Source organism: Haemaphysalis longicornis, unplaced genomic scaffold (assembly GCF_048455015.1).
Source record: "Haemaphysalis longicornis isolate Haplotype H1 unplaced genomic scaffold, Haemaphysalis longicornis Haplotype H1 scaffold_1, whole genome shotgun sequence".
NCBI lineage: Eukaryota > Metazoa > Arthropoda > Arachnida > Ixodida > Ixodidae > Haemaphysalis > Haemaphysalis longicornis.
The window spans coordinates 4,617,845-4,643,852 of NW_027526203.1; the positions used below are offsets into that span (position 1 = coordinate 4,617,845).

A 26,008-nucleotide genomic window follows, 5' to 3' on the forward strand; every position below is an offset into this window, starting at 1 on the left:
ATTTATCTTGTCGTGTCATGTCTTTCTTAACCCTGAAATCTTTTGAGCTTGTATCCCTCTGTGTGCCAGTACTAAGGCATAGCGGCTGTTCCTGGGGACAACAAATAAACTGATTGCTTGAGTGATTATGACCTTGAAGTGCACATGATGTTACGATTTCAATGGGTGCTCGTCTTTTTCCATTCGCCCTAATAAAGTACATACTCGTCACCCGCTTGCTCCCTATATGACTCAGTTGTGAATCATTCTTGAAACATGCTACAAGGGCAAGATTTTATGCTTATACTTACAATAAACATTGGACGCACTATTTATAACGTATTGGCACACGAAACGAACGAAATGGTTTGTCGGAACAGTGAAATCTCCATTTCGGAACGCAGGCTGTTAGCCGTCATCGTGGAAGCATGGACGGTCACATCTGCAGCTGCGCGAGTCAGCAGGAGGACACGGCGAGCCGCCGACGACGGCGGCGCAGGTCTCCAGGAGCCGGTCCCCTGACTTGCCTTCTCATTCTGTGCATGGCCAGGCAGGCTGCAGGGCAGCTAGTACCAGGTGCGTGCACTGTTGCCTTGAGGAAATAGCGACAGATCATGCCGAAGAAATCGGTAGAATTCTTGGGCCTTTGACTTCAGCCCTTTCGTGACCAAAAATTGTTCATATGGTCTGGTAGTGGATGTCCGAGCAGGCCTTGATGTACCACATCAAGTCCTAAATAATCAAATGATTGACATGTTAAAAGGGGGAATTGATGGCTTGTAGAGAAAGTGGGAATGCGCGTTAGCGGAGGAATTCCGCACAAAACAATAACAAGCGCGTAAGCTCTAGTCAGCAGAATAGGATGAGCGTGTGTTAAATATAAAAAAAAGGCCTAAAGCATCATTGGGGGGGGGGGGGGGGTGCGCAAATTACTACAAAAATGTGAACGAGGAGTTTAGAGAAGGAATGAAACGTACATGCGCCAGAAAAACGGAATATGAAAGCTGCTATCCTCAAATCCATATCAGTCAAGCGTGGCACATAAGTACGTACTTGCGAGAAGAGGCATGCTGCAATTGTGTTTTATGTACTTTAACATAAAATTTCGTAACTTGCGGTGCTTTTTTACAGCTAAAAGCCTTTATTTCCACTTACACTAATGACTGGCTGGTCGCTCATGAGTTCTGCTTCAATTATGATCAGTAACTTATCGATAATTGCCTGTGGTCCATTTAGTGTATCCTCAACAAAAATCAATGCCGTGCATAATTAACACTTCAGGGGGTATGTAAGTTTAACAAAATTATCATATAAAACGAAAATAAGATTACTCCGAAGGTGAATTCTTGAAGCGCCTGGGTTTTCTTAGTTGAAAATGAGGATATACGCCTATTGGTCACAAGCCATGGGTACCGATTAGCACGGTAGCTTTTCCTCATACACAACGAAATTGAAAAAAATCGAACTGGGGGCGTTGAGAAGAAAACATCCAATGAGCGAGTAAGTAACCTGAGATAGCTATTTAGAAAAAAAGAATAAATAGGCAGATGAATAGAGCGAAAGGTGAAAAACTAGCGAGCAAGGAAGTCTGTGTATACGGGAAATGTCAAAGGGTGGGAGTTGATAAACAGTGCGAGACAGGGGAGGGCGATAGTTGTCGAGCAAGTTTACGGAGAAAAAGAAGATGGATGAACAGGCAATCACCAATCAGCCAGCCGCACCATATACTCTCTGCACTAAGATTAAGGACGTTTTGCAAAGAAATGACGTACTGAAACCAAACTTGCGGGTTATGGCCCATGGAAGTTTTGACAAGCGATTTCCTTCACTTCAGTGAGATTGTCTCTCTTTCTTTTTGGCACTTTATTACGCTGATGTATACACAAGGTGTGTGCCTATCAAGCCATATTAATGCGAAATATGATTCGGAACGGCAGTGCACTCCCCCTCTCCCCTTGTGCCTTCTCAACTTTTCTGAGTCTGTGAACAAGCATCGCACAATGTAGTCTGTATTTCGTCTAGCCTGTTCATCAAAAGCACGCCCTTGACGAGACACCGTTTCTGTACAGTACGTGTTTTCAAGATTAGCCAACATTTCTATGGCACAAGCCTTCGAATACGTGTCTCCTTTCCGTACCGCGTACCCACGTCCTCAGCCGGATCGCCTGCAACCTGATACTTCAAGGACATATACGTTTCCATTTTATTGTCCCCGTATAAGTGGGTGTGGGGCTAATGAAGGTGCAGGAAGAGGAGGGGCGAGTATGAGTAACCTTCTCCGAAGAAGGAGGTAGGCCCCTGAGAAGGGCTCTTTTCTCTTATGGGTGGAGAAATTTTTACGACAAAAGTAAGGGTGGCGGGGGAAGGCGACAAAGTAACACAGATCTTTCGGTGACCTCCTCCGCTCTCCCACCCTGCTTCGGTTATAAGAGATTTACCCTATACCACACTGGTTCTTGCACGGCTTTCGGCTAAAGCTGCAGGCACTGTAGCGTGCCCGTAAATGCCTTTTAAATAACCGTGGCGTTGACAAAAGTGCGGCGAGGTTTTGTCAGTCATATTCGCTGTGGTGAAAATCGCAAACCTTGCAACCTTGTCGTAAAACCTGTCACACGTTAAAATATGCATGCCAGCTGCGTAAGACGTATCAATACCCTAACAGCTGAGCTCCGGCACACCTGTTGTCCAAATTTTGACCGCATAGCCCCTACACTGTTTCATTTACGCTTTGGCATGTGCAGACACGGTGGACCTGGTGGGCAGGGTAGACCTTGCGCTACTCCCTTCAGGCGTGGTGGTACGGCCGGGCATCTGCGAGCAGCGCCCGGCCTGGCTGGATGCTGATGGCACTCCCATGTTCCTCGGGCCAGACACAGCCTACGGCCTGTCTGGTGGCGCCAACCTATCTGTCCCCGCGGCTGAAGCTTTTCCAGGTACGTGCGGTTGCACCACCGCGTTTTATAGTCAGCCGGACAACTCGCTTCCAGCTCGCTAGCATCGATGACGATAGCCGGGTATCCACACCTACTTAGGACATTCGCTCGAGTTTAGACTGCGGCTTGGCTCATGCGGCTGCACGTCCCGTTACCATCGTTACTTTTTTACGCCAAATGGTTTTAGAATCCAGAAACACTCCACTCGGAACCAATACTTTTGGACATCGACTGAAGTTGAACAACATGTACGTACCCCGTTCGTTGCTGCTCTGTTCTGAAATAGGTTCACGCCCTCGGCACCACTGCTCCTTCAGCAGCGTCACGACTGAGGGAGCAGGCGTATCCTTGCAAAAATAATGGGTTCTTAGTTTGGAATGAAAGCCCAAGCACCGGTATTTGATACGTCTTCGCTCTCCACGCTCCGCCGTTATGACATAGTGTCCTCTCACACATTTCAACGCTTCTTTGCTCGCTTTAATCGCGCGTTTTTATTGCGTGAGTATGTCGGAAAATTTTTCGTGGTGCTCTGCTATGTTTGACCTTGTTCTGTAACCAGAGGGATCGATGAGCGATAGAGAAGCAGAGAACGACAGAGTGGAGATAAGGCGGGGAGAGCCTTAGGAACGCTGGCCACGTTGTCATGGATACAGGTAGAAGCTCGGAGCACCAGCTGCCGCTGCCTCGACTGGTATTGCGACTCCCGCGACCGAATGTCGATTCTGTAGCCAGTACGGGCGGCAAATGGGCAGGAGTGGTAATGTCGGTGGGCCACAAAGGGAGCGGAAGGCAGCCACCGCCGCTGCTCAAGCGAGTAAACGGGACGACCGACATGGTTAGAGGGCTAAGCATGGTTGGCGCCGTGCGCGAAGAACGGACGAGTTGCACCGTGCGCGAAGAAACGTCGAGTTGCGGGCTTCTGAAGCCGGAGCAAGGTGTGCGCTCAGGCCGAGCGTGAAGTTCGCGATGGAGAGGAACGACGTAGTCACGCATTCTTAAAGGCCCACCGATGGGTGCCATTAATTTTTTTTTGTGTACTCCCTGGAGTTCTATCACATACTGGGACTGAGGAAACGCGCATATCGTAAGGAACAGACGGAAGAAACCGCGTTTCCCGTGGTTCAGTTGGCTGAGACCACGCTTTTATAGAAGGTTACCATGGCAGCTTACCTGCCTCACTGCGCCTGCTAAGCGCGAGGGGGAGTTGAAATGAAACGATAAAAAAAAAGAAACACGAAACGCCCGCCTGCCTTGTTGTAAGTGTTTTTGAAAAAAAAAATGCATGCCAGAAATGATCATCCTGAAGATGATTGGCTCTGGATAATAGTTGCGGCTGCCGGGAAATTCTCACCTGTGGATCTCAGCAATCTTACATACAGGTATAAAAGTTGGGCGGAACCTTGTGCCATCTAAACGAACATTTCGTCCACGTCTACTTTTTGTTACCTGTTTTGTCTGTCTAGTTCTTTGAATACAAGTAGGTGCCGTATAGCAGCGTGATGCCCTTCACGCTAGGGCAGACGGCGCGCTTCCGTTGGTTTAATACTTACGCTGTACGGAAACTTTCTACTAACAGTTGAATACTTACAGAGGTGCCTAATAGACAACATGCCACGCGAAAGTTGATAGACAATACGTTTAAGTGCCTTCAGACGGACTTCGAATTGGCCGTGTAACACCATATAACGCCAGCTAGCGCAGGCAGTTACCACCGGGAAGCGGGAAAACTGCCTACTAGTACTGTGACATTTTTCGTTTGGTGAGAAGGCAGCACTTAGGAATAATGCTTAGGAATAATACTTAGGAATAATGCTCCCGAACGACTAACTTCGTCCAGGGAAAAAGATCTCACAAATAACGTGCTCCGACATACGATTAGGCTCAAGAACGTGAGCCGCGGTGTGGTACCGCGCGGTAAAAAGCGTAATTCTTGCACTGCGCGTAGTGTCAGACAACTCAGACTGCATTTTTTCGGAAGAAATAACACACTTGGCCTCTTAATTGTTCTACTTAGAACTTTTGGTCACTTCTCTGGTCATTCAGGTGCGTTGTGGTGAGGCAAACCCGCGAGTGCTTTTAAGAAAGTGGTTGATCCTAATCTGAAAATTACGCTCTTGTTCAAAAAGTGAACATGTGAATCCAACTGCCATCAACCCAGAGAAAAGTACGGCAGAAAGACACAAAGATTTTTACTTTAGGAAAATATGTGTGAATAAAAGGAAAGCACAAAGAAGACTGCGCAGTATCTAAAATTTTTTCGCACGTTGATTTCTGATCGAATGATTGCCAAACGAAGCTGGGCATTGCTTGATTTCAGAATCGCAATTACAGAACGGCATAAGCCGACAGTTAGGTGAAATAAACGTTTCAACAAAATAAAAACAAATTAAAATCCGACAAGGCAGTGATGGTCAGCGAGCTTAACTCTATTCCTCCTCTCTTCCTGAGGAGAGCGAGCCCAACACCTCTCCCCAAAAGGAACAATGTAACGTAACTCCACTTTTCATTAGCCTGCGAACGAGAGACGCATTCAGAACTGGACTTGTACACCGCATTTCGCTAATTTTTGCACGAATCGTGTGAAATGCTGTATTTTTGAAGGTTTTCTCTTATGCCGTAGGGAAATCTCTCGCGAAAAACATATAATAGAGGGTGGTTACGGCCACTCCGCTCCTGTCTAGCGTCCTACCCCCGCCCCCTCCCCTTTTGAAGAGGCAGAATTGCGATCTCCCCTTTACTTTAAGGAATAATGTCGTGCTACCCGCTGCTCACTCACATGAATGACGGATCGACGACGGACGCAAACGATTGCGCCATTTAACAGCTTCGCTTTGAAAGTAAGCATTCCTTTTGATGAGACTCGAAGCCATTACACTCTGATTTCATATGAACGCCCATTGCTCGGACGCTCGGGTTTCGGAAGGATCCGCCTTCTCCTCCATTTCTCAACGGCATTTGTGAAGCTTAGAGGGAGGGCTGCTCCCAGCAGTGCTGCTAAAACGTGCAATGTTGTCATTAAATGGCCCCCGCCTTAAGTTGTTTTTCAACATGTAGGTTTAGAACGTGATCAATAAGGGCAACCAGTATTTCGTTTAGGCGGCTACGAAATACATGAGCCAAATATCATAGCTCTACCCCCAATAAATACCGTATTTGTGCGATTCTAAGCACTCCACGGTTCTAAGCACCCTCCCCTACGTTCGGGAAAAAAATGGAAAGAAAGTTTGCATGCGAATATATGCACCCCCTTATCGAAGCAACCACCCCAAGGTGGATTTCAGACGCGTGGAAGCGGGCTCGAGTTAACGTTGTGGCAAAAGTGATGTACGAAGTTTTCAATTACAAACAGCTTCAACGAAACAGAAGACGACCTGTTGGGAAATATTGATAGTGGTGGCCCAAGCAGCACAGCGGATTTGAACGGCAGTGAGGGTGACCGAGTATCACACGTGAGCTGTGGCCGGTTTCACTGCCTGTACCTATTTTTTAATGTTTGCCAAATAAAACCTTATTCCTTGCCCCCGTCTGGTTGAGATACGGCGGGGAGGGAGTGGGGGTAATTTCGGTTTTTCGAATCTAAGCACCCCCTCACTTTGGGCACCGGGATCGTGGGAAAAAGGGGGTGCTTATATTCGAGTAAATACGTAAGTTAAAAACACGCGCGCAATATTCGTAAAGAGAAGCACAATATTGCTAGGCGAAAGGAAAGTCCGGTGGTTCTGTGTGCGCAGAAAACTCCTCTGGCGCAGCCCCATGCGCATGCGCAAAAGAAAAAGGTTGGAGAGGACGTAGAAGTAAGGAGAGATGTGCTGGGATTATTATGACGCAGCTACATCCTCCCATCTACTCACACTGGTAGACGGGCCCGCCGCATCGAAGGGAGCAAAAAAGAGTCCCATTAGCAACAGAGCGCTCGCGCAGCGAGCTACTGGGTGAAGCACAGCTCAAGATGGAGCAGCGTCAATGCGGCAGCGGCAAACACCGGCCGCACGTTACTTCGGAATGGGTACACTCTAAGGAGTCCCTGTTGGTCGCCTTCACCGCAGCGATAGAGAATGACCAGCAGAAATGGACCCTGAAACACTATTTTTTTTTACTTTTTTCTGAATCCTACATGCTTTCAGAACGTAGTCAACCAACACAGCCAGTACTTAGAATAGGTGGTCACAAAGTACCTCAGCCAAAAAACGTAGACACTTGCTCAGGAAAACTTTCTCTTCTTCCAGGTCTTGGCGTTCTTCGAGCGCTCGAATTACGTCATGACAGCTGTGTAGCGGCTATTGGTCGGCTTTCTTTCAGTTCCAGCAATGAACGCATTCGATAGCCACCTTAAAAATAGCCGCAAAAGCAAAGCAGAAACGGAAGACGGATCTGGTGGGACTAGCAAATCACGCAGGGCCGCTTCTCCATGTTGGCCATAACCATAGCTTTCACAATGCTTCCAGACGCAAAGTAAATAGTGGAAGCGTTTATCGGAAGGGTTTCAGAGCCCCTTGGAGTGGCCTAGTGTGCGAATTAGGGGAATGACGAAGATCAACATATGATTTGACTAAAAATTTACACCATTTTCCCGCGAGGGTAACCATGGGGTAGATGCGATGCATCGGGGGTTGCCGTTGCGTTTCCGTTATATTAGCGATGTCAGCGTGTGAATTGCTGTTGTTGTGTATCCTATTTACGCAGCATTTTCCCCCCCGATGCGTCGCATCTACCCCATGGTTCCCCTCGCGGGAAGATGGTGTACATTTTTAAGCGAGCGCAAGCTGCGCGCTAACGCACAGCTGGCACGGCGACGGGAGCGAGCGCAGCCGAGCGCAAGCTGCACGCTGACCGCACTGACGCACAGATGGCGCTGCGGTGAGAGCGGCGGAGCGCGCAGCTGCCGCGGCGAGGAGAATGGGGGAGGGATGCGGACTACGCCGCGACAACGACGCGGGACAAGGCGAGTTAAAGAGATGCGTCGCATCTAAAAAAAGTGCATGTGCGCAGGGAAAACCCGCAAGGCATGAGTGGCGTTTTGCATTGCGCAATGTTCCTACGCAGATGCTCTATTTCACTCAGATTGAATTCTCGGTCACGTCATTCGCCGAATTTTCACACTCAGCCGCTTCGATTGGTCATTAAAGAGTATTGCCTTGAAGACACCCTACGGGGACTTCTTAGAATGTGGGCCACGTATACCTCGGCAAAACTGGACGCCACTCACTCACACTCACTCAACAAATATAGTTTTCCTCACGCACTCGCACTCACGCTCCCCACTCGTCGCCCCTACTGGCTCTCACTCATGCTCACGCTCAGCACTTGCCCTCACCACTCGCACTCAATCGCACTCACGTTCACCACTTGCCCTTACCATTCATACTCACTCACGCTCATGATCACCACTCGTCGTCACCACTCGCACTCGCGCTCACGCTCTCCCCTGGCCCTCACCACTCTCGCTCACACTCGCCCCTCTCCCTCATCACTCGCACTCACTCGCACTAGCGCTCACCATTCGCCCGCATCACTCGCACTCACTGGCGCTCATGCTCTACACTCGCATTCGCCACTCTCATGCACTCGCACTCACTATTGGCATTGGCCACTGGCACCCCCTTGAACTCGCCCTCACCACTCCCATATTCCACTCACACTCATTCACAACTCACAAACGCCACTAATACTTATTCGCCTGTTTCTTTACAGCGTGCGAATTTCAACTTAGCTTGATGTTTGTAAAGCACATGAATCACTACATTTTGTGAAAATCTTCAATGCAGCCCCATTGACACCGGTACCCAAATGATACCGATAAGTGAAGCGAGAAAAATAATTTCCGTGTTTTACTAGCGAAGCTGCACATTGGATATGAGACATGCCGTGGTGGAGGGCTAGGGAATTATTTTGGACCCATTAAGGGGTATATTGCCAATATACCCGAAACGCCAACGTATACTGGCAAAAAATAATGTATGAATGCTGTAAGTATGTATTCGCCCTTTATAAAGCTATAAAATGTGTGATGGTCGGGATTCTCAACGTGACCCTGGGTCCACATTGGGCATGAGGAGATGGAGGCGCAGACTCATGGAAGCTTTTACATAGTATTTAATAGAATCAACTGGCTCGATCTCCCTTACGGCTTGGCGTCACTGGGCTGCTTCGGCGTTATGCAGCACGGGCTTGTAGGAAGGGCCGGACGTTCGCCGCAAGCAAGCTGCTGCGGGCTTGTGTGTGGAGTCCGTTGCGGTGACGCCGCTGTGGCTGCTCAGGCTCGAACGAAGGCCCGCCGTGATGAGGGTGCTGCGGCGAGGGCTTGAACGGAGGGCAGAAGTCTGCCGCGATGAATCTGCTGCTGCGCGGGCTCGAACGGTGGCTGGATGGCGGTTGACTAAGTGTGGAGGCAGATGGTCAGGCGTCGCACTCGAGCGATGGCTATAGGCTCGGGAGCCCTAAACACCCCTGTCTTCTCCCTAGCGCTTCTCAAGATTGGCGGTGCTGTCGGATGACACGGTACCAGTATGTTTCTTGAGGCCATTCACCTGCCGAAGTCTTTTCAGCGACCATGAGCCGTCACAAATGAACGATTTGGTAGCACGCCTTCGGTGGGCGGTCGCGCAGAGACGCAATGCAAATGGTTACTACTACGATGACAATGCGGCATACGGCAGTTTACTCGTTATGAGTGATATGCTCGTGCCCAACAATGATCCCACTAATAGAATTAACAAGCGGGGACTAAACTAGCTACGCTACGCTACTAAGACAAGCTAGGCTACTAAGCTCACCTGGTACTGTGCAATTACACTTTTCAATTCTAAAAGCTGGGTCATTGACTGTTTTCCTATTGCCAAGTCGGGACCAGCTTCGATTGCAAAGCTCTGAGTACAAACCAACACGAGCGCCAACGAACACAAGCGCGTAACTTCCTGTGGCTTTGGAAACAGTAATAACGACGATTACGTGACGCCTTACAGCTAGCACCAACGCGTACACACGTTGCGCAGATCCAACGAACAAGTACTTTCTTAGTAAGTTAGAAGTAACCTAGAACTTAGAACTATAACGTAGAAGTAAGAAGTAAGCAACTAAAGTAATGATCAATAACCGCGGGACAGCACAGCGATTTGAGATACGTGGAGAGGCAGTGGAAGTGGTAAGCGAATATATCTACTTAGGCCAAGTTGTAACCCCGGACCCCAACCATGAGGCAGAGATAATTAGAAGGATAAGAATGGGGCGGGGTGCATACGGCAGGCATTCGCAGATAATGAATGGCAGCCTACCATTGTCCCTGAAGAAGAAAGTGTATGACAGCCGCATCTTACCGGTACTCACCTACGGGGCAGAAACTTGGAGGCTCACTAAGAGGGTTCAACTTAAATTGAGGACGACTCAGCGAGAAATGGAACGGAAGATGATAGGTGTAGAATTAAGGGACAAGAAGAGAGCGGAGTGGGTCAGGGAACAAAAGAGTGTTAAGGACCTATTAGTAGAAATTAAGAAGAAGAAATGGACGTGGGCAGGGCATGTAATGCGAATGCAAGATAACCGTTGGTCATTAAGGGTAACAGAGTGGATCCCTAGAGGAGGTAAGCGTGGCAGGGGGCGGCAGAAAGTTGGATGGGCAGATTAGATCAAGAAGTTTGCGGGGATAAATTGGTCGCAGTTAACAGAGGACCGGGATAATTGGAGGTTAATGGGAGAGGCATTTGCCCTGCAGTGGGCGTAGATAGGCTGGCGATGATGATGATGATGATGAAGAAGAAGTAAGAAACTCTGTGCAAACGAGCAAACATGCTGTCGCTCACTCACTCACTGACTCGCGAATGTGTGAGTGAGTGAGTGCTCCTCTCAAGACAAAATTTTGTCGACGCTCATGCCTCAAGACAAGCACCGTAACTGCCGTTGAAGGATGCGTGACGCCAGGTCCACGTGAAAGCGAAGTATCATAACAGAGCACCGCCGGTACGAGCAATGACAAATACTCATGCGTTTAACACGCCAATGAATCGAAAACGGGCTTATTCCGCAACAGGCCATTCGACCATCCGAACCGTTTCGTACATCTGGTACGGAAATCAGTGAATATCTGCGATGCCTTTTCCAACGAGTACGGGCACTCACAATTTGCTCTTTAGAACAGCCTATATGTTGACAACTGTCGCAACTCAAGCATGCCACTGGTGTACACCAGGAACTACGACACCATACCGCGGTGCTTCCTGACGCTTCCATCGCAGCGTGCAGCGGTAGTTAAGTGCATCCGCTTTGTGGCGACGACGTTACGACACCCATTCCCACACAAAACGCTACACGCCCGAAACATCAATCGCCGCGAGTCTGCGCAGCAGTCCCTCCACGAGTCATTACACGGAAAAGTATCAGTGCATTACGGCGTCAGAGGTCCACCCAAATCGCATTCCTACTTGACTATGCCCCCGGAGAGTTAATTCCATGGTGCCTCATAGCAGAAGTGCCGTGAGGACACATTCCCAAAGCTAAACGCAATCGAGCCATTAACGAGTGGCTGTGAGTAAGAGTTGGTAGCGCCAGCTGTAACCGCCATAATGAGAGGCTCCTGCGACGAATAGCCAACAGCGATACAAGCGCAAGAGTGGCGCTAGTGGGGCTCACCGCGGGAAGCCCCGCACATTGCGCGAGTAGCGCTAGTGCACTCGCCCCTCGTGAGTGGTGAGTGAGCTCAGCACTCGCGAGTGGTGAGCGTTGCTCACCGATAGTGGCGCTCGCATGCTCACTCGCAGCACTCGCACTGGCGAGGCTCACTCACCACACACTCGTGAGTGGTGAGTGAGGGGTGTGTGAGTGCACTCGTGGGTGAGCCTGCCGGCTTATGAATTGGCCACGCGTCACACGTACTCCCGAGGAGCAGACAGCTTACGATCACCGACGCAGCGAGAAAGAACGGGAACTAAAGAAAATACAACCGACACGCAACGAATAATGAGAAAGACTTCAATGAATCATGAAGTACAACGAGTACACACCGGCCGCACGTTACAGCTGGGTAACCCGCGGCGCGAGCGCGCAGGGGATTGTAACCAGAGCGGACTGAGAGATGCGCGGCCTTTACGGGCGCCAATACGTTAGTAGTACCCGCGAATGTATGATGCGGGCTAATCAACAAAGGGCAGTCCTTGTCTCGCAACCATGGTAGCCCCGCGAAAAAATGGCGGGAAAATTTGCGGGTACGCCAGCCGAAATGCTACCACTATTTGTGCGGAGTATGCGTGGGTGAATTTTTATTTATCTTTTGGGACGTCTTCGAGGTTTGAAAATTTGAAAAAAAAAAAAAGTTGCATTTTTGCAGCCACCCCATTCCATAGGGGCGATTTCCCGTACAAGCCGGGCCAATTGCTTAAGGGACGTCACTCAAGAGATATCGCCGCTATTGCCTGCCTTCCTTTAAATTGTAGCCATGAACGTATGCGATAACATGTTTAATCAAATAAAAAAATATTATATCAGGTATCTGCTGCTGTGAGAAAATTATGCAGTGCCGCTACACGCTGGCGATAACTATAGCTTTAGAAGTGCTCCCAGATACGAAGAAAAGAATATAAACGTCTTTATTGGATTGGGTGCAGGGTCCTTTTCATAAGCTCAATATCTCAATGCAGGGTGCATGAAGTCACAAAGCGATGACTGGTGGAAACTTCCGGTTGTATTATATGCATGGAGCATCAAGGTTACCGCAGCTAAAACAATTACAAAGCAGTGAGCTCAACATATTTTGAAAATGGCTGGTCAAGGGTGGTGGGGAATCACCTTCGGGCTGGCAGTCGCTGCATTAGTTGCTTCTCTGTACTCCCACCTGAGTAACACACAGCAGCTTATATTTAATAAAGGGACATGTAGACGAAATACAAGTTTGTTTTATTCGAAAGATTCGGTGTTTCATAGTGCCCCCAGTGCTTGTTCGGCCGCAAAAGATGCTTGATTCGCCGGAAAATTAAACAATTTAAGGCAAAATTTTAATTCTCCCACTAGATCGCGTGTTTCGTGACGTCAGCGATGATCCAGCCAGGGAAAGCACTTGAGACGATGGTTAGTACAGTGACTATGGCTGCAGCGAACGGCCAAACGTGTTTTCTTGTCTCGTTTACCGTTCGTCCTCCCAGGTGCCGCGATACTTCCGAGGACCGCTGTCCGCACTCGCTTTCTTTTTGACCGCATTTGAACCGGGATAATTTTGTTGCAGTTGTAGTAATCGTTTCGTGAAACATTCGGTATTTTCGACAAGCAGAGTCACTGAAGACAATGTCGCTTATGCCATTTGGGCAGTACGTGTAAGCTCAACTCGCCGGACGGCTGTGCAGCTATAACCGGCATAGTGCGCGCAGTACGCACTGGTGCTTCTGTGATTACGTGTGCGTTCTCAACTTTTATTCTTCATCACACCATTATTACTGCTGTAAAAAGAATATGCATTAAATTTAAGCGCAAATAGCTGGTTCTGCAAGTTTAAGTCCTCCCTAACATGCGTTTTCGTTTGCTGGCCTCAGCCAATCACACAGCTTCCCATAATACGCAATTTTTTCTATTAACGGAAATGAGCTATTGGGTAGCATGGCATTCTCATTTTTCCCAATTATGGAGCTTATTTGAGTGAAGTTTGCGTTAAAAGTGGCGTCAGTGTTATTCTAACGAGGCAATCTATCGAATTAACCGAACTTGCATTTTGTCTTCATGGCCCCTCTAAAAATCATGCGCCGTCAGGCGGCTTCCCGCGGGACTTCTCGGTGCTGGCCACGTTCCGCATGGAGCAGAACACGCGCGGCTACCTGCTGGCCATATTCGACTGGGACGAGAGGGAGCAGCTGTCGCTACACCTCGCCGAGAATCTGACGTTCGCCATGCGCTCTACCAATGGCAACGGAAGCGCACTCTCCCTGGTGGTCTTCGCCGACAACCTCAACGATGGGAAGTGAGTATATATATATATACGCGGGTTTGTGTTAAATTCTATAAAGACGAGGTACATGAGCACATTCGAAATACATGCAAAGAAAAAAAAGTACCCACGAAGAGCGCAGAAAAATAAAGTATTATTATTTAGAGTCGTATTGTTTGATGTGACTTGTAATTTGTGAATTTTAGAAAGAAAAAAATGTTGTGGGAAAGTATCGTAAACAAGTTATCTTTGTCATGTGCATACCTTTCTTAAAAGGTTTCCAAATGTTGTTATTTTATCAGGGCCGAAGCTGTTGGCGTGCGTGTCCGCTCATCGTCGTCGTCATAATCTTTCTCGTAATCGTCGTCTTATGTAGTCACGGTACTAAAGCACCGGGAAACTCGTTTAAGCCTCGAGAAAGTAACGCGTGCTAAAAAACACGGGGCACTCGTTTACGCCTCGCGCTGGAGAGCTTCGTGCTTCAAAGACAAGAGACTTTTAGGGCAAAGCTGTATACCTCTACCCTCCAACGGTTTCATCTCCGTTGGCAAAAACGCCAAGGCGCCAAGAATACACCTATACACTGCATGCTTCGCCCCTCCCCAGGTTTCCCGTTAGTGGAGATGGCCCGGGATTTTGTTTTTTACCCAGTTGCTAATTTTTCTGACTGTCAGAAACTTACTTTACATAATTCCCTTGGGTACTTTGAAAACGCTTAGTTGAAGGGGTTGATATTGAGGTGGACGATGGGCGCTCGAATGGTATCATTATGCGTTTCGATGAGCTGAGAAGTACACATTTTGTCAAAATTTTCTAGGCCATACCAAAACTACACAGGCCACAACAAATGCAAAGTAAATGTTTACCTCTCAAGTCAGCCGAAACGCATTATGCCAGAAATCTGGAGACAACAACTTTGTTTCTTAGTGTCATAAAATAATTTGGTCCAAGTTAACCGTAAAACTTTTGACGTCAATTATTTGTGGCCTAAGACGGCAAAATTTGTGGCCTAAGAAGGCAAAATTTGCCTATGAAGGCAAAAGGCAACGTCGCATAGAAACTTTTGACAAAGACTACGTTCGTAGGCTAGTGTATATAATGACAGGAGTAAAAGCAGGGATTCGGTTCAGCCATAGCCTCTACGGCCGTTACTAACATAAACGTCGCTTCCGATGATGCCACAATGACTGGCAAGCCACTGGAGCAGTGCGGCGGGTTGAGCGTACACAATGTGGTGAAGCATGTCCCGGATGTCTTACAAAGCGAGACAAAATTGGCCAAAGATTTTCACAGCTTGTTCCTTAAAGGGCATTTGTTGGAAGCTGAATTGAAAACTGGGAAGGGTACGAAAAACGGATGAATGCTTAAGGAACTCGAGCCATTAGGGACCTGCAAAAAAAGCAAAGGGAAATTGAATTCCTGCGCCGAAAACGTTTCATGATAGGGTTAAAAAATAGCAAAACATTTACAGCAACAGCCAACAGCCAACCAGTTAAACAGGATTGCAGCCACAAAAAAAAAAAAAAAAGAAATATTCAGAAGGGGAAAGGGAGGGGGGCGGATGAGCACTAATATATGCAGAAAATATTATAGGCCTTGATGAAGGCAAATGAACCGGATGAGGAACAAGCGTGGTAACAAGCCCCCATGAGGAGGACAAGATATAAGTAAGGAAGTGCAGGCTGCTTTAGTCACTGAGGTTGAACGGAATCGATTTAAACTTTGCTTGCGGAATTTTCCGGCTGAAGCCTGCGGTGCATTACAAAACTGATGGACAAAGACAAAAGAAAAAAAAAGGACTGGATCTGATCAGACAGCGGCCGAAATATATATGGTGGGAGTCAAACCTACGTATAGGGAACGAGCTTCATGGATTGGGAACCGAGTGGTGTGGAAGAAATTGCAACTAAAATTAAATGAAGCGAAATTGGTACCAGCAAATGTAATGCGGAGAATAGACAGATACGGACTGAGAGCATAATAAGACAAGTGAGTAAAAGTGTAAATGAGGTAAAAAAATGTAGGGACCAAGGGTCAACTCGTATAACGTTGGAAATAAGTAGGTGGAAGTCAATGAAAGAGCTGTTTCTGCAGTGGACACATGGTAGCTGAAGACGGTGATGACCGTGATGGTGCCGCTAATGAGTAAAGGTTCTCCATCACCCTTAGTCCTGAGAAATTTTTATGAAGTCAATAAACTCTATCGTCGGTAGTGTCGTAACGTTGGCCACACCTCTTGACGCTCTGTCCTTACCTTCCCCTTCTTTTACTGTTTTCATCTTTTTTTGCCATTGTTCTCCTTCCCCACATACAGCAAGCAAACTATGCCACTGCCAGGTTGACATTCCTGCCTTTTCTTTACCTTTATTCCTTCCTTCCTTGGTAGCTGATGGTCCCTTACCATCGGCCTGCTGTTGTTCGAAGCACTATACTGACGACCGAGGCCGGAGCTCATTTTTCGGCGCGATCCGCGTGCAGGTGGCATCGGGTGGCGTTAAGTGTGAAGGGCAATGCGGTCACCCTTGTCAAGGACTGCGTGGTGCAGGAGACGGAAGAGATGGCCCGCTCGGACGACGCGCTCGTCGACACTTCGGGCCTCACCCTCGTAGGACAGTCGCTCAACGGCGGTGGCGGATTCTTCCAGGTGTAGAACGCCATGTTACGCTATATGTATGCACCGGTTCTTTTATGGTACTCGATAAATGAATCGTGTAATGAGTCTCGGGTCATTGACCATCACTTACAGCTCGTACATTCAGCAGGTTGATAGATATGCTTCAGAATGTCCATTTTACAGCTGCATATATTTCACATGCTTAACAGTCCTGACGCAAGTATTTAGACTGCACCCAAAAGAATCCTCTTCAGCTTCCCCACGACTCACTAGTTTTTCAAGTTTCAAGTTTTCAAGTTTATTTAGCACCACACACTTACAAAAGAAGCAGTGACGCGAGGGTGCAGGCAAAAAGTCTTTTTCCAGACTTGACCAAGGCCTACACCCCTGATACATTGGCAGAGCGAAGAACAGCGCGCGGTAGCTTATTACATCCTATGTTGATCCAGAGAAACAAATATTAAAACAATGAGAACGGCTTAGGCCCCACACGTTATGTGACAAAAAAAATAAACGACAACACATACACAAAAAAAATGTATAAAAATGAGCGAAGATGACAAACAGATGTACATAAAATCAGTGAAGGTGACATATGCTGCACTGAAATATACTATTTTCCTAACGAGTTCAGCGTCCGCTTTTCTAATGGAGGCGAAAAGCAAAAACGCCCGTGTGTACGAGATTTCGGCGCACGTTAAAGATCCCCAGGTGGTCAAAATTAATCCGGAGCCCTCCACTACGGCGCGCCTCATCGCCTGCGTTGCGTCGGCGCGTTAAACCCCGCAATCAATCAATCAATCAATCAATCAACGAGTTCAGCGTACTTGGATTGACCCATCCGTGCAGCCAACCATAAAATACGATTTGACTAGGTTAAATCTGCGCTGTGGCATTACGGAATGCAAGCATGACAATCTGCATTGCGAGTGCCCCAGCGCATATCCCAATTTTTGGGTAGAATGCTATGCACTGTGCCGTGATTCGTGGAATTTGCTTTGTTTTCGGCATAGATTTGTGACTCGTGTGCATTGTGGTGAAGCTGAACTGCAGGATGGCCTCAAAGTGTGGTGAGCTGCCCAAGAAACAAAAGCCAAGGGTACAGAGACTATGTGACAGAGACCGAAATTAAACCATGCGCATTCCATATGCGTGCGGAAGCCATGATAACGCAGATAATTATTTTTGCTTCATTTTGCATGTGGTACAAGCAGAAGTGGCAAAGATTTTTTATTTGAAGGAAAAGAAGACAGAATAAACGGCGGGGCTGAAAAATAGGCCCGTCAAGACATCGTGCTTTCATGCCATTCATCTCCACGCCTTAGACTGTAGCGTATCGAATCGCACCCGTCAATATGGCAGGGTATTTTGTGCACCTTTTTTCAGAAGCAAAAGGTAGGCCATCAAACACATCGCGCCACTGCTGCTCCGACGCCTTTCTTGCAGGGTGTAACCGCAGTTTGTTGCGTGCACACCCAGGGGGATCTTCAGCAACTTCTGGTTGTGCCAGCCCCGGACTCGGCGTACGAGCTTTGCAGCAGCTACGTGCCCGGCTGTGCAATACCGCTCCCCCCTCTTGACGCTGACTATGGCGAACCGTTCTTCAACGCGACGGAGCCGCCGGAAAAGGAGCCGCACCCGGGTAGGGGCTATTACAACGAAACGGTTGGTTCACTCCCGTATTCTCTTACCTACCAACCCACCCACCCACCCATTTGCTTACTCATTCACTCACTCACTCACTCACTTATTCGCTTACCCACCCACCCACCCACCTACCCACTCACTCACCCGCCCATCCACCCACTCACTTATTCACTCTGTCATTCGCTTACCCACTCACTCACTCACTTACTGTGTGTGTCCAGACGTGGAATGGCGCTTCCCTTGTTCTCTCTCTCTCTTCTCTCGCCCGTGTCAGCAAGCGCTGTCTTCGATGAACCAAAACCAACTAGCCCAACTGTCGAACCTGCTGAACGGCTTAATACCGGGTCACCCCGCTGGAATGTTGCCCATCCACTCGCACGATCATCTCCTTCAAACATATGTCCTTAGTTGTTAATTGGCATCCTCGTTTCCTGCATAAGCTCATTAATTCGTGCCTAATTCTGGGTTCGTAGTTGCAGATCATCACCACAGTACGAGCCCTTTTAAGCTAATTCGCCTGCTTGCTCATCCGATGCTGATTTCATGCGGAACACGTTGCTACCGCTTCTTTTCCCGCCATCTGGTTCAGCAGTTAGCGCATCCGTTATTTGTTTTTTTTTGTTTTTTTTGTATGCAGGTGCTGGTGTCATTTCATACTGTGAACTTCTGGAGGCACACTTCGCGGAGCTCTTAGTTATAATATAGTAGCCACTAAGCTCAACCGAGAGCGCCATGCCTTAGCACGGCTGTTCTCTGTATGTGAGAAATATGTATGGTTCCGGAAAGTGTTATCACACGTGTCCTACTACACGTACTTTAAAACAAAACACACCACGCTTGCGCGGAAGAATGATGCATGATTGCGCTTTATTTACTGCCGTTTTAATTATTGTTCGTCACGATTGCAGTTATACGTACGTTTTTAAGTTTCATCTAATACGCTTCTTCAATGGGCCGATAGTATGGTCCCGGAAACAGCTGTATCTGGCGTTACAAATCACGCATCTTTAAGGAAATTCTACAACATTTTGTAAATATGAAAAATCTATACAGGCCAGGTTTTAATATAAGTGAGTACAACAGAAAATCAGCAGTTGCAGTTTTAAGCTAGTGATATTACACCGCCACATTCGGAGCCGTTCCGGTGTGCCTCTACAGTAAAGCCCTACTTCGTGTATAAAAATCAGAGACGCACACAGCTTTTACTTATTCACTCTACGGTATACAGGGTAGCAGTTTTCAAGGGTAGGGATTTACTGCATTAATGTATATATATTGCCGCGAACCATACATTGGGTTTGTTTATAAGTGTTTTGCTTTTATTTGTGTTTTGCTTTTATTTATTTGTGTTTTGCTCGTAATGCGTGCTAAGCAGTATGACCGGAACTTTGTTGGCGCGGCCAGTGCGAACTACGTCGACAACATGCGGATTCCGGCTGATAGCCTACGCGAGACCATCCGCGCAGTAGTGAGAGAGGAGTTGCGGAAACTTTTCCCGACGACGCCGCAACCCCAAGTCGCTTGCCTAACTGACGTGACCCGGGAAGAAGTTCAAAACGCTTTGGGAACTTCTGCGGCATCCGAAGTACTTTGCGAGCCCCAAGCTGTGACGTACTCCGTGGCTGTTCATCGACCCCGCCCTGCTCCAACACGTCGTCAAGAGGAACGTCGTCAAGAGGCCCCGCCCTACCGCCGCCCACTGTCGCCCGCCCGACCCCCTGTAGCACGAACCCAGACGCCGAGGAAGACTGACGTATGGCGAACACTGGATAATCGTCCTCTGTGCTACCACTGCGGAGAGGCCGACCACATCTACCGTCGCTGCCCATACAAGAGACTCGGACTACGTGGTTTTCCGTCGACGCACCACGCCCCCGACCCGGCCAGCACCCATCTGAGATTGAAGAATACCTGTCGAACAGCAGCCGTGGACCAGCCCGTTTCAACCCTTCGCCATCGCCATCGCCCTACCCATACCAGTCGCCTAACCGCCGTAGCAATGCTGATTTCGCACGTGGAAGGTCCCCCAGCCCACGCGGGAGAAACTAAAAGCAGCAACTTCTGGAGGTGAAGTTGCTCTCCGGCGAAAAGCTGGAAACATTCCAACGACGCAAGGACGCGCCGAAGACAGTGATTCACGACATGCCCTCATCCCGACGACCCGACCTAGCCCTGACGAGACTCCTGAACACGACGACAGCTACACGGCGCGACGCTTACCCGACCTGACCGAGACGTCGGTTGAGAAGACGACGACAACGACGATGCACAGTGCCCGACCGTCAACACGTACAAGCAGAGATACGACGCCCCGACGAATCCGGAACTCGAGGAAGACTGCATCTGACGTCAAGGTGTCCATCGACGGCTTTGACGTAGTCGCCCTCGTAGACACGGGAGCTGACTATTCGGTATTGAGCAGACCATTTGCGTCTAAACTGCATGGACCAGATGGGACGGTCCGCACATACGCACAGCAGGAGGCCACCTCGTGACGCCAAGTGGAACGTGCACATCACGCGTCACCATAGACGGCACAACGTACCCTGCGGCGTTCGTCATTCTGCCTAACTGCTCCCGCGACGTAATTCTTGGAATGGACTTTTTGATGGACAACGGTGCAATAATCGATCTGCAGACCAAGTCAATAACTTTTTCCCCCAATCACTCCATGACGCCGGAACCGAACCCCGAACGACGTGCTGCTGTAAGGATTGCCAATGATCATGTCACCCTGCCATCCCGCGCAAGCTTGATGGTCGCAGTCTACTGTGAAGATGCTGCTCCTGACATCGACGCTATCGTAGACACTGATCAAAGGGTGCTTCTCGACCGTGGTGTGTCGGTCGCAAGAGGCATTGCGCGCTTCAAAGAACACCAATCCCACATTTTGGTTACTAATTTCACCGAGGAGTACCAGCATTTAAACAAGTGTGCGGAAATTGCATTCCTCGAAGAAACGCAAGAAGCAAGTGACGTGATCGCGGTAGCCGACTTTGAACGCACACCCGTAGAAACCTTGAAACTCCCGCAGTCCTTCGACGTGAATTCGGCGCTACCGCAAGAACAACGGAACAAATTATTGGCTTTGCTGCGTCGCTATTGCGAATGTTTTTCGTCGAGCGCAAAACTACGTCAGACCCCTCTAGCGAAGCACCAAATAATAATTGAAGATGGAGCCCGACCTACCCGACAGTCACCGTACCGCGTCTGTTCACACGAACGGGAAGCCATCCGGACTCAAGTCGACGACATGCTCAGCGACGACATTATACAGCCATCGAAAAGCCCCTGGGCTGCGCCCGTCGTACTCGTAAAGAAAAAAGACGGCACATTAAGGTTTTGTGTTGACTACCGGCGACTGAACAAAATCACAAAAAAGGACGTGTAACCCCTCCCCCGAATCGACGACGCCCTCGACCACCTCTGCCACGCGAAGTACTTCTCATCGATGGACCTGAAGACCGGCTACTGGCAAATTGAAGTGGACGAGAGAGACCGAGAGAAGACTGCATTTATAACCCCAGACGGCTTATACGAGTTCAAGGTGATGCCGTTTGGGCTGTGCACAGCACCAGCGACGTTTCAAAGATTCATGGACACTGTGCTAGCTGGCCTTAAGTGGCACACCTGCCTCGTATACCTCGACGACGTAGTGGTATTGGCCCGGACTTTCGGAGAACACCTTGCAAGGTTGGAGTCTGTACTCGAGGCCTTTCGTACGTCGGGGTTGACGCTGAAGCCTGAAAAGTGCCGTTTCGAATTCGGGGAACTCAAGTTCTTGGGTCACGTAGTCAACGCCGCGGGAGTCCTACCTGACCCGGCAAAAACTTCAGCCATTGCGAACTTCCCAAGGCCAAAAGACAAGAAGGGCGTGCGGAGATTTCTCGGGCTGTGCGCATACTACCGGTGCTTCGTCGCAAACCTCGCACGCATTGCAGAGCCACTCACGCGCTTGACGAAAGATAGTACCCCTTTCAGCTGGGAAAACGACCAAGAAAAAGCATTCTGCGAGCTGAAAAAACGCCTGCAAAGCCCGCCCGTGCTCGCTCATTTCGACGAAAATGCCGAAACGGAAATGCACACGGACGCCAGTGATATAGTCTTGGGTGCTGTCCTTGTCCAAAAGCAAAGCGGCTGCGAAAGGGTAATCGCCTATGCCAGCCATGGTCTGTCGAAGGAGGAGAAAAACTATTCTGCTTCTGAGAAAGAGTGCCTGGCTATTATATGGGCGATTTCAAAATTTCGCCCATACGTGTATGGAAGGCCATTCAAGGTTGTAACAGACCACCAAGCGCTGTGTTGGCTCGCCAATTTGAAGGACCCCTCTGGCCGCCTTGGGCGGTGGAGCTTGCGCCTGCAGGAGTTCGACGTTACAGTCGTTTATAAATCCGGCAGGAAACACTCCGATGCCGACTGCCTGTCCCGCGCCCCCGTCGACCCACCACCACAAGACTCTGATGAAGGCAGCGCGTTCTTCGGGATCGTGACGAAGAGCGACCTAGCCGCCCAGCAGCGTGTCGACCCCGACGTACGCGTCATAATCGAGTACCTCGAGGGATGCAACGTTGCCGTTCCTAAGACCTTCAAACGCAGCTTACCAGCATTCAGCCTGAGAAACTCTGTCCTCGTGAAGAAGAATTTCAGCCCCGGAACAAGAGCGAATTACCTTCGCGTCATCCCCGCGACCTTCGTGACGAAATTTTGGAAGCGTGCCACGACGACCCGTTTTCCGGACATCTCGGCACAGCCCGCACTATTGGAAAAATCAAGGCGAGGTACTACTGGCCCGGCCTTACCTCTGACGTCACCCAATACGTCCGGAGCTGCCGTGACTGCCAGCGACGAAACACGCCGCCGACAAGACCCGCCGGACTTCTGCAACCGATCGCCGTCCCATCGTGACCATTTCAACAGATTGGAATGGACCTTTTAGGTGCGTTCCCTACGTCACGATCACAGAACAAGTGGATTGTCGTAGCGACAGACTACATGACGCGCTACGCAGAGACCGCCGCTCTTCCGAGGGGGACTGCGCAAGAAGTGGCAAATTTCTTTATAAGCCAAGTTGTGCTGCGACATGGAGCCCCGGAAGTCCTAATCACAGACCGCGGAACGGCATTTACTGCGGAGCTGATGCGAGGAGTATTACGCTACAGCAACACGGATCACCGAAGAACGACGGCGTACCACCCCCAAACGAACGGACTAACAGAACGTCTGAACAAGACAATCGCAGATATGCTGTCAATGTACGTTGACGTTGAACGTAAGACTTGGGACGAAGTGCTCCCGTATGTCACGTTTGCGTACAACACGGCTATCCAGGAGACGACGCATCTGACGCCGTTCGAGCTTGTCTACGGTAGAAGGCCGACTACGATGCTCGACGCCATGCTTCCGCACGTAGAAGACGACGACCTCAACGCCGACGTCCACGGATATCTTACACGTGCGGAGGAGGCGCGCCAGCTCGCTCGAGTTCGTATAACGGACCAGCAGCTGGTGGATGCGGGCCGCTACAACCTCCGACGCCGAGACGCCGAGTACCAACCAGGGGATCGTGTGTGGGTTTGGACTCCCATCCGACGACGCGGACTCAGTGAGAAGCTCCTGCGACGGTATTTCGGACCCTACCAGATTCTACGACGTGTTGGCCAACTTACCTACGAAGTGATCCCCGATGGTGACTCCGGCACATCACGACAACGCACGCGGTCTGAAGTCGTCCACGTGGTTCGCTTAAAACCTTTCTACGGACGATAACAAATTTTATTTTTATTTTCGGACTGTCGCTTATGTTAGCATCGGGTCGATGCACTCTTAGAGGGGGGGGGGGGTAATGCTGCGAACCATACATTGGGTTTGTTTATTTGTGTTTTGCTTTTACCGCCCGGCTGTGCCGGTCTGTGTTATCTCTGCGCCAAAGGAAGCGCGTGTTCCATTATTTCTTTCTGTGCCGCATGTGTTATCTGTTATGATAGGGAGAGCATTCCGGTTGTAATGTGAACAGCCCAGAATAATCTTCTTGGATCTACTATGTTCTCGATGTGAATTGACGTTTCGAGAACCACGCGCGCAGAAAGATAAAAAATTCCCCGCATTTCCCCGAGGGGGAGAATGTGAAAGTGCGAATGCACGGTTGTCGGCCCGCTTGCGGCGCTTGCGCTCGGCCCCCGCAGCCCACCGCCTCGCCGCCTTCTCTTCCATCTCTTCCATCGGGTTTGTAGTATCACGTGTACACCACGCAGTTATCAAGCCGCTATAACGCCGCTGAGTCGCCAACGCACGCCGCTGACGACGTAGTTTGAATGCGTGAAAGATATAAGGCGCGTCACTAACGCTGATATCACGTCGCGTCCGTGGCTTGGTCGGTAGAGCGTCGCGCTGCGGCCGCAAAGTCCGCGGATCGAAGCCTGGCGCCGGATGCTGTTTCTTTTCTTTATAGAGAAGCACTGCGGACGCCGACGCCGCCGCCGACGCCGGCGGTGGATGGTTTGGGGTCGCTTATGAAGTGCATTCGCACTTAAAAGCCTGCAGTGCGGACGCCGGAGCATTCGATTCTGCGGCGCTCGCTGACGCAAGTCACTTTGTTGACCGCTGCTTCGCCGCCTCTGTATTCTTTTGAGTTGTTAGGGGAGCACAAGTTCGCTCCAATCAACTTGTTTCTCCTGAAAGACAACTGCATCGTCCTTGGCTTCGTGGTAGTATATATAAATATATATATATATATATATATATATAGGTTAAAACTTGGGTGCACACACTTGTAAAACACTGAACAAGGGTTTTCCCAACAGTTGCGAAAGGAGAACCTTTCTTCTTCAGGGGTTATTTTAGAAAGGTTCTCCTTTCGCAACTGTTGGGAACAATAAAACCCTTGTTCAGTGTTTTACAATGTGTGCACCCAAGTTTTAACCCATTTCTAAGGTAGTCCGGAACTTCTTACCTGCTATATATATATATATATAAATATATATATATATATGTATATATATATATATATATATATATATATATATATATATATATATATATATATATATATATATATATATATATATATATATATATATATATATACAGGGTAATCAAAACTAAGTCGACAGGTTTTTGTAAAATTAGGTGCTTAGATTTACGTGAACACCACCTCTACAGTGAGTTTCGCGCCGAGGGGGACACATAACTAGGTGGTAATTATTGAGGCAGGCTGTTTAATTAACTAAAATTGACTAATGAACTTTTTAGGGGCTGTAGTAAGCAGGCATGTTACCCGCCGCGGTGGCTCAGTGGCTAAGGCGTTGCGCTTCTGAGCACGAGGTCGCGGGTTCGATTGCCGGCCGCGGCGGCCGCTTTTCTGATGGAGGCGAAAAGCAAAAACGCCCGTGTGTACGAGATTTCGGCGCCACGATAAAGATCCCCAGGTGGTAAAAAATTAATCCGGAGCCCTCCACTACGGCGCGCCTCATCGCCTGCGTTGCGTCGGCGCGTTAAACCCCACAATCAAGCAGGCATGTTTGTATTAATTGAAAAGTTGAACGCAATCGTGTTTCCACGCAGTTTCATTTGGCAGAATCCTTCTAGCGCATTCATACTCCCAGATATCGACCTGCAAAGTTTAATTGCCGTTCGCATAATCACGCATGCAACACATTGAGAGAGAGAGAAAATGACCTTTATTGAGTAGTCCGGCGTGCAGGGGCGGATCAGGCCACGCAGGGCTTCACCGCCCCTTGTCTAGTATCTAGACCTCGAGGAACACTAGGCCAGTGTCCCGGCGTTGGCTACTTGGCGGGACCGCTTCCCCACGCCAGGAGGAGGAGGGTCTCCCGTTCGCACCTGCCGGGCCAGGGCGTCCCCGAGCCGCTGGACGGCCATTAGCTGTGCCTCCGAGTCGGAGGAGCTTATGTGAGCTACAATGTCCGGCGGTAGTGA

General features: G+C 49.2%; 1 protein-coding gene across 1 annotated transcript in view; it reads left to right on the plus strand.

The window, feature by feature from the left end:
* The first annotated feature begins 407 nt into the window (after positions 1-407).
* The window catches only part of LOC144161013 (uncharacterized), a 270,785-nt gene continuing 245,184 nt past the window's right edge, over positions 408-26,008 (plus strand). Inside the window, exons 1-5 of the mRNA XM_077692158.1 lie at positions 408-555; positions 2,721-2,912; positions 13,638-13,845; positions 16,291-16,456; positions 17,906-18,091. Coding sequence (XP_077548284.1) covers positions 408-555; positions 2,721-2,912; positions 13,638-13,845; positions 16,291-16,456; positions 17,906-18,091 — 900 coding nt within the window. The remainder of the gene's footprint in view (positions 556-2,720; positions 2,913-13,637; positions 13,846-16,290; positions 16,457-17,905; positions 18,092-26,008) is intronic.